The sequence below is a fragment of the Pyrus communis genome, chromosome 8 (genome assembly GCF_963583255.1).
Source record: "Pyrus communis chromosome 8, drPyrComm1.1, whole genome shotgun sequence".
In the NCBI taxonomy this organism is placed as follows: Eukaryota; Viridiplantae; Streptophyta; class Magnoliopsida; order Rosales; family Rosaceae; genus Pyrus; species Pyrus communis.
In genome coordinates, this window is record NC_084810.1 from 11,616,111 (window position 1) to 11,624,236 (window position 8,126).

The 8,126-nt window shown below is 38.7% G+C and overlaps 1 protein-coding gene across 2 annotated transcripts; it reads right to left on the reverse strand.

Annotated features, from left to right (window-relative positions):
- Window positions 1-543: 543 nt before the first annotated feature.
- On the reverse strand, window positions 544-3,990 carry LOC137743618 (uncharacterized). Of its 2 annotated transcripts, XM_068483544.1 has the most exons (4): window positions 2,629-3,990; window positions 1,926-2,538; window positions 1,537-1,776; window positions 544-1,024 (listed from the first exon to the last, which is right to left on the reverse strand). In XM_068483544.1, the coding sequence occupies exons 1-2, from the start codon at window positions 3,173-3,175 to the stop codon at window positions 2,189-2,191; spliced, it is 897 nt and encodes a 298-aa protein (XP_068339645.1). In that variant the 5' UTR covers window positions 3,176-3,990; the 3' UTR covers window positions 544-1,024; window positions 1,537-1,776; window positions 1,926-2,188. The 2 variants fall into 2 exon arrangements, with proteins under 2 accessions (XP_068339645.1, XP_068339644.1); XM_068483543.1 differs by having other exon boundaries at window positions 1,926-3,990.
- Between the last annotated feature and the right edge of the window lie 4,136 nt (window positions 3,991-8,126).

The window sequence follows — 8,126 nt, forward strand, 5'->3', positions numbered from 1 at the left end:
TGTATTAATAAGGGATCTAAATGGAGTATAAGTTGTGAGTTATAGTTCAAATCAACAAAAATCTAGAAAATAAATAAATAAAAACGCAATGATGGCAGAGCTGAACTAGAGACTCCTCTTATGCATATAGATACCACATTTCTCTTATTCACATGCAGAATCTAGAAAAATTTATAGCGATGAAATCACAAACCAAGTTGGTAGATATGTAGATGATATCATCTTTTATGGGGTTCTTAGGACTGGGGCCTGTGTAGGGGCACCTATTGCACATGTCCATAACCTACATTGTCTCATAAGACTTTTTTTATTTATTTTTTTAAATATAAAAAGTTTAAAGTGCACTTTAAAAATTTTTAGAATGCCCATAACAATTCTCTATTTTATTTAATGAAGCACGTTAGTAATTATATTGGTTTTCTAAATTAGTATATAACTTTCATGGAATCGATATTCTTAACTGATTCCAAAAAAATTTAGTAAAAAGCTATAATAGGAATTCGATTTCTGACTATATCCCATTACAACTTCTCAATTCCAATCAACATCAACTCAAGTCCTCTAATTTCAATTACAAATTAGTAAACGAGCCACATAAATAGGATAGGAAACGTGGCGGCATAGGAACCACGAGAACCCCTACTAGTAAAAGGAAAACGGCAGTTTACAGGATCAAGGCTCACTTCATGTGGTACAAATACATGAAGGCAAAATTCTGACAAGAATGTAAACGTATTGAATTTGAAAAAAATTATAAAATCCTTTCAACTTCCTCACCCTGAAATATTAAGACTAGAATAAAATAAAGAATCTCCCACCCCCTGTATCAGTAACGTGTCAACAATATATTTTGTGGTTATAGTTTTCTGAGGCTCAATCATCCTTTTAACATACCTGTGCGTTTTGTAAGCCATCAGAGGCTTCTACTGCAATCTTTCGGTCCACATAGACATCATTTACTAATTGCAGGCACCTCCTAAAATGTTGTGAAGCACCTTCAACTTCCCCAAGAGCAAGATAACAGCTTTAACAATTTTAAGAAGAGATGCAATGAGGGAAGCTCATGTTATTATATGAAAATAAAAGCAATTATGGATTTGTGACACAGAAATTCTATGCCCGAACTCAAAAATTAAAGCAACAAGGCACATTCAATAGGAGATCAAATATGACTAATCACAAAACTAGCACAACAACAGATGCAAATTATGAGAAGTGGAAATTTGAGAGCCAGTTAAATATCTTAATTAGAACCATACAATCCAAGATCAACTACTCAATATTGCACATTTGCTGGTAACTACAAAATTCTAGCAATCAATCATATTCAAAATTAACCAAGAATTATACCAAGAGTTGTTTAAATATTGTAAAGTGAACTGTCAGTAAAAACGTACTAGATCTCATGAGATGTTTGCATAACTCATCCGATTTTATGTCCGAAATTGAGATGAATGAAAAATGAAGCTGCATTAGTGCAGAAGTTCATGATGGAAATTCCAAAGAAAAAATATCAAATAGTAAAGAGATACTCACTTGGAACCTCTAACCTGCACATTGAGGAAGTTGGGATCAATTGCAGCAGCCATCATACAGTCCCCAAGTGCATCTCTTATTCTTCCAAGAGTCATACGTGTTGCTAAACAGTTGCTATAGCATAGCATTAATGCCCTAAGACAACTTCTAGATGTCACATTTCTAGAAACACAATTTACTCATTGTGTATAGCAGTCCTCAGCTTTAGGCAGATCCCCATCAGAGTAAGCTTGGTTTCCCCTGGAAATGTATCACATTCAACAAAAAGAAGCTACTCTTTAGCACCGAGGTATATTACTCCACGCAGAAGCCCAAATATAACTAAAAGGAACGTCATACAATGAGTTTAAACATAAACAACGATGATTAAAGTGATTATAACTTCTGACCGTAGTCGCCACTTTTCAAATGCTTCCTGAGCTGCGGCTGCTTCAGCAGAGAAAGAAACAGTCTCTTGCTTCAACTCCTGTTCCTTACGCACTCCAGAATTATCTCCATGTCTGCGTTGTGGGTTAGATGACTCTATTTTCTGATAATGTCCCGGTGACATATGTGCTGAAGTGCCAGAATAGGGCAAAAAAACTGTGAAGAAGATGATTCATATGGAATCTTAACATTTGGAACTACAGTATTGGTCTCTTGACCCGCTTTTTCAGAATTTTCTTTTTTCCGGAGGCGTTTTGATGCAGATACTTGACTTTGAGCAGCAGAAGAGGCAACAGAGGAAACCAATGTGTATCCTTCCGTCAGTATCATGGCTCTCCAAGTATGAGCCTGAACTGGCTTCAGTTTCTGCCCAAGTATGAGAGTTATCACCATTAAAGTCTAACTCCTCAGCTGTAGACTTAAAGCTTTCAGTTTCTACCTCGGACATAGATCCTTCAAGAGTGCCTTCAGCATCAGCACTACCATCGTGACGGTACTCAAAACTGCCCTCTTTTGCTTCTCTGTTTGTTGCATCAACTTCATTTATATCCAGACGTTCTGTAGCCATAGCTAGATCTACATCAATAAGAATAAGATTATTTGAAACTGTAGGTACTGAACAAGTGACCAAATTGTTGTTAGGTAGATTAAATGACAGAAGAGTACCTTTTCTTCCATCAAAAGTATCCTTTATGTTCAGATTCTTCATCTTATCTGGAAGTACATTTTCTGAGGTTCCGGCTAATGAATAACTATCCTTTTTACTATTTCCAAAGGCAAACTTATTCACATCATCGGCAGAAGGCCTGTCAGTACTTCGATCCAGCTGCACAGTCTCTTTAATGTTCAATCTCTTCTTCAACTCATTTGGTAGCTCTGGTTCCACGTTTTGGCCCAAAGAACCAAGCACATTGTCGATACTACCCGAACCAAACTTGGTCTTATCATTAGCATTGAAATTAAACTTTTGATCCTTACCTGCCTCAACAGATTCACGCTTCTCAGCACCTTCAATGTTCAATTTCCTCATATCCTTGGGAAGCTTTGACACAATGCTTTCATCAATACTAGGGTTCTTCTTATTACCATTTCCAAAAACGAAACCACCTTTATCCAATCCCGGAGCTGAATTCAAACTTCTTGCATTAAAAGTGAAAGCACCCACTTTGGTATTCAAAAACTCATTGCCGCTCCCAATTTTCAAATTCCTCATCTCATCAATCACTCCTTTCCCCAAACCTCCACTAGAATCCCATTTCCCCGAATTGACAGTCGGATCAATCCTATGGGCCCCAAACAATTTTGCCTCATTTCCAGTCTTAGGGGTCCCAAATGCCCCAGAAGCTGAAGTTCCGGCTTCTGCCCCGGATGAGACTGGATTCCACCTCTCCAAAGACGTTCGAAACGGATTAAATCCGGGACAAAACTCAGTTTCCTGAGAGGCTGCCGGCTTCAAAACCTGAAAGGCCGAGCCCCTCCTCACCTTCACAAGCCTTGGCCTCGAAAGCCCCGACCCCTGCCGTGAAACGGGCGGGGTATTGAAGCTGAAACTGGAGTTTAACTCCTTCGAATTCGAAGGTGCATCCCCGAATTTGACGAGTCCATGGTGCTTGACAAACTTTAATATTGCTCGGACTGATCTGGCAACGAAAACCCAGTTTAATCAAACGAGAAGGGCCGAGAAATCTGACCGATATTGAGGTTTGCTTGTTGCTGCTGATGGGGGTGCACCGGAGCTCTGGTCTCCAGAAACGCCGGCTAATGCCAACGCCGGAGTCATCAAATCATCAGACGGTTGAGGATTGATTGATTGAAGATCGTGAGGCTTGATCAAATCTTGGTTTGTTTGTGGTCAATATTAACGATTGAATGCAAAACATATATAAAAAAAGAAAAAAAAAATGGACCTATTAATGATTAAAAGGTCAAGCTTTTGGGTTTGGGTGATGCGTTCGGATTTGGGTTTTGGTTAGAAGTTGGAAGGAAGGGGAAAGCAAACGGAGGTTGTTTCCAGAAGGGTCACGGATTACAACATCGGATTTGGTTTTTTTTCTTTTCAGTTTTCCCAACCCACCTCTACGGTTAAGTACGGATAATCATCCAATTTTTCAAGGTGATTTCATATTGGTACCAATTTTTTAAAAACATTTCAAATATCTACCTAATATTTTGAAAATTGGACATCTATGAAGTTACAAGTGTTAAGTAGTGACATAAACTAATATCCCCATGGACATGTTTGTGATTTCACTTGCACAAAAAATGTCTGTTGAGGCCCAAAAAAATGTCTTGAGCAAGCCCGACCTGGTCTCAAAGTCCAATTTTCACGCGAGTCCCAAGTCAAGCCTATATACATGCAAAGATGTGGGATCAAGAAAGGAATATATTCACAATCATGTCATGCTACGGTTATTAAACCAGAATTTATATTAATCACGCCATGCACATGCCTATTCGTCATGCTAAAATAAACCCAAGTCACATGCTCGGGCTTGTCAAGTGAATTGTAGTGTGGATGGTTACATAAGTTTATTGGACCCATGTGGAGTCAAGATTATGGAGGACTTTGGGCTGCTTGGGGGCCTAAAAATCCAAGCTCATAACCCTTGTAGCCCACATAAGCAAGCATTGAGAGAGACCCCTTTCCTTAGCAATTAGTTTACCCATTTCCCTAGCAAGCTAACCAATCCAATTAGAAAGAAACCAAATCTTAGCTCTAAGCTCATTTGAAAGTTCAGCAAAACAGGCATTTAATGAAGACAAAGGTTGATTTCCTCTATCCAGCTCATGCAGAAGTTCAACACTTGAAAGCCATGAGGTGCGTTACCAAAAGTAGCACCCGTAGAAAGTTGACTCGAGAAAGCAGTGTCTTGGGAAGGCATGATGCAAGTTTCACAGGTTGGCAGCACCTAGCCATTTTGCACTGAAATAGAGGGTAGCAGAAGAACTAGGGAGAAAAGGGATTAAGAAACAAGTCATAACTAGATATTCCTTAAGAATGAATCATTCCTCACTTGATGAACTTCTAGCTTCCACACCTTCCACACCATGCCTCAGTTGATGAACTTCTATGCAAAATTGATGAACTTCTAGCTTCCACACTTTGCCTCACTTGAGCAAGCCATTATTTACTTAATCATACTAATTTTCAAGTCATTAATCTAACGGGGATATTTCCTAAGACAAGCTAACTCTTTCGAGATATTCCAGGACTTGGTACGAAACCAAACCAAGGGAGACAATGGACGTTCTCAAAGCCCAAGTCTGTCTTGACCTAAAAATCCCCCAACATAAATTGGCGACTTCACTGGGGACAAGTCACAATCTTTGATTCAATGGGTCCAAGGTCTAAAAGAAACACAACTAGGAGTGGCAACGCCTCATAGGCAGGCAAGGCTGCTTCCTAACTCAACAAGTCTCAACGCGAAAGCCAGCACTAGGAAGTCAGGAAAACCTGGACAAGTATACCATGCTAGACATCATTGCAGCGATCCATGCTTTCGGTGAAGCCCAAAAAGAGATTGTTGCATATGTGAAGGAGCTAAAAAACTCAATCCCAAAGCCAAGTGAGAAAGCCAGTGGCAAAGGCTGCACGCCTTGGGAAAAGATTTCCTAAGAAGAGTCAATTGTTGCTGCAGGCAAAGGTTCTAAAAATATGCCATCCTTTGTTACCCAAGAAAACGTTATTACCATGCTAGAAAAAGAGTTGGACATGAGTTCGAAAGACTAGAAGTATGTTCCTGAACCACCATACCCAGTTAGCCTTCTCTACATGTGATAGGAGCATATTCATGCGACTTAAATAGCTTGTTCTCGTGCATTTACGTTATGTTTCTTTAGTTATTTTAGTACTTTAAGCTATTTTCGTGTGTTTGTAGGTCCAAAGGGCTAAAGGAGCAAAAAGATGCATTTTGGAGACTTTTGGAGCACTTTTGGGCTAAGGACGGATAGCTTATGCTTGAAGCCAAAGTGTTGGACGAAATTGAAGACCTAATTAAAGACCAAAGTGTTGGAACCTTGTTCCCTTTAGTTTTAGGACATTTAAACCTTTCCTTTATCCTTAGCCGTGCATAACATTCCAACATTCCACACTATCACATATCATACACCACATATCACTTATCACATATCATTCACCACTTATCATATCATACACTCAATCACTTATCACATATCACTTATCACACACCACATATCACTTATCACATATCACTTACCACTTATCATTCACCATTTATCATTCAACCAACTTTGCACATGCATTCATCATAACCATGCCGTGCATCCCCTTTACATTTCAGCCATTCCACTTGCATTCACATGCATTTCCAACCTAATCACTCACCCATACAATCTGCCATCATTCCAACCAAAACCGTGCACATGCTATCACCATGCATTCACATGAACTTGTTCCTCCATCATTCCATCCTTTAATTCACTCACACTCACCCTAATCATTCACATAGCTTTAATTCACATGCAAACACATTGCATTACCATTCACCACAGAAAAACACCATCATTGCCGAGCCACATTTCCACTCACATCCATTTAATTCACATGCTTTCACATGCATTTTCAGATTGCATTCCATTCATTTCACCCTTTAATCACATGCATTCCATCTTTGTTCCAGCAACCCACATGCACAATCCACTCCACAAACATCCCATGCCGTGCACATTCATACACTAACACATGCATCTTGGCAGATTTCACATGCACACACATGCATTTCCAGCTCATCCACCACTTAGCCGTGCACAACCTATACCATTCCAGCATTTTCACATGCTTTCCTAGCTGTCATGTTCCCCCCATTTCATCTATAAATAAGCATTCACACTCCATTCATTCAGGCACAACAGAAATTGATCCCTTGGGGCCGTGCCAATCCATTCCATTCAAACCAATCCATTGCAGAAATGTAGACATCACACCACTTGTGCCGTGCCTTCCCCTACAAATCCAAACACCATCCTTCCATCTCCACAACTCCTCTTCCATTCCTCCACCAAACTATCCCTAGACCTTGTGCTACAACGAAGAGGAAGAGAAGAGTGCCTAAACGTTCATACAATTCAAGTTTGAGTTGTTAGAATGTTTAGGTGCTTCTTTGATTTCTATGTTTAATTTCAATACTCTTTGTTTTGTACGAATGAGGCATGGAAGAGAAGAGGGCCTAAACGTTCATACAATTCAAGTTTGAGTTGTTGGAATGTTTAGGTGTTTCTTTGATTCTCTTTGTTTTGTACCATGAGGAACTAAACCCCCTTGGCTAGGGGGGGATTCGAAATAAATGTTTATGCTTGCATTTTGATTTGATTACTTCTAATTACGTTTCATAAGTTGTGGATTCAATTTGTTTAACCGTTTGATTGATAACTTATTTATGTATGTTTATTGAGAGTGCACGCTTAATTTTCATGCATGAATATGACGCTAGAATATAAGTGAGTTTCACCTAATCGTTATGAACTTATATTCACAAGTAGTGGAGGTTGCTTATAAACAATCGCGTTAAATGAATTCTTGGCACGAGTTTCATGCTCATCATAGTAACAAATGCCTCGTCAACACTTATAGTTTTCATAATGCTTAATGATCTTTGATTGTATCTTTATTGTGCTGTTCACGTAAAGGACTTTTGGAGAATGTTGTGAATTGCGTTGCGCTAACCCATCCAATTCATTAACTTAAGGAAAACTTGACGGTTAATTTAAGCGGACCTAATTAACCCGGGGTGATGAGTTTAATAATTTATTGAAATGCAATTGGAAATCTTTTTATTATGTAAGTGTAACATGTGTGGAGAAGAACCCCTTAGCCATTCTATCATCCATTCATTCCATTCCATCAAATTCGTTTTACAATCTGTTTAGTTTATTACTTGTTTTGTTATTTCAATTTTCGTATAAATCTAAATCCCCCTTTACTTTATTGTCCAATTTAGTTAGAAAGTATCTTAGTTTGTGTTTTTAAGAGTTTTGATTCAATTTATTTCCCAATTTCGTCCAAATTCACCAAAGTGCTCAAAACTGCCCAGAAAGTGTTTTTAAGGCAGTTTTGAGTGTTTTGGGTGATGTTTGAGTCTTTTGGTTTGTTTTAGTGTTTTAAAGTTTGGTTTTACATTCTTTGAGTCTACTTTAGTGTTTTATAT

Coding starts and splice junctions, on each gene's coding strand:
- LOC137743618 (XM_068483543.1), bottom strand. CDS start 3,175: ATGAGGAATTTGAAAATTGGGAGCGGCAATGAGTTTTTGAATACCAAA.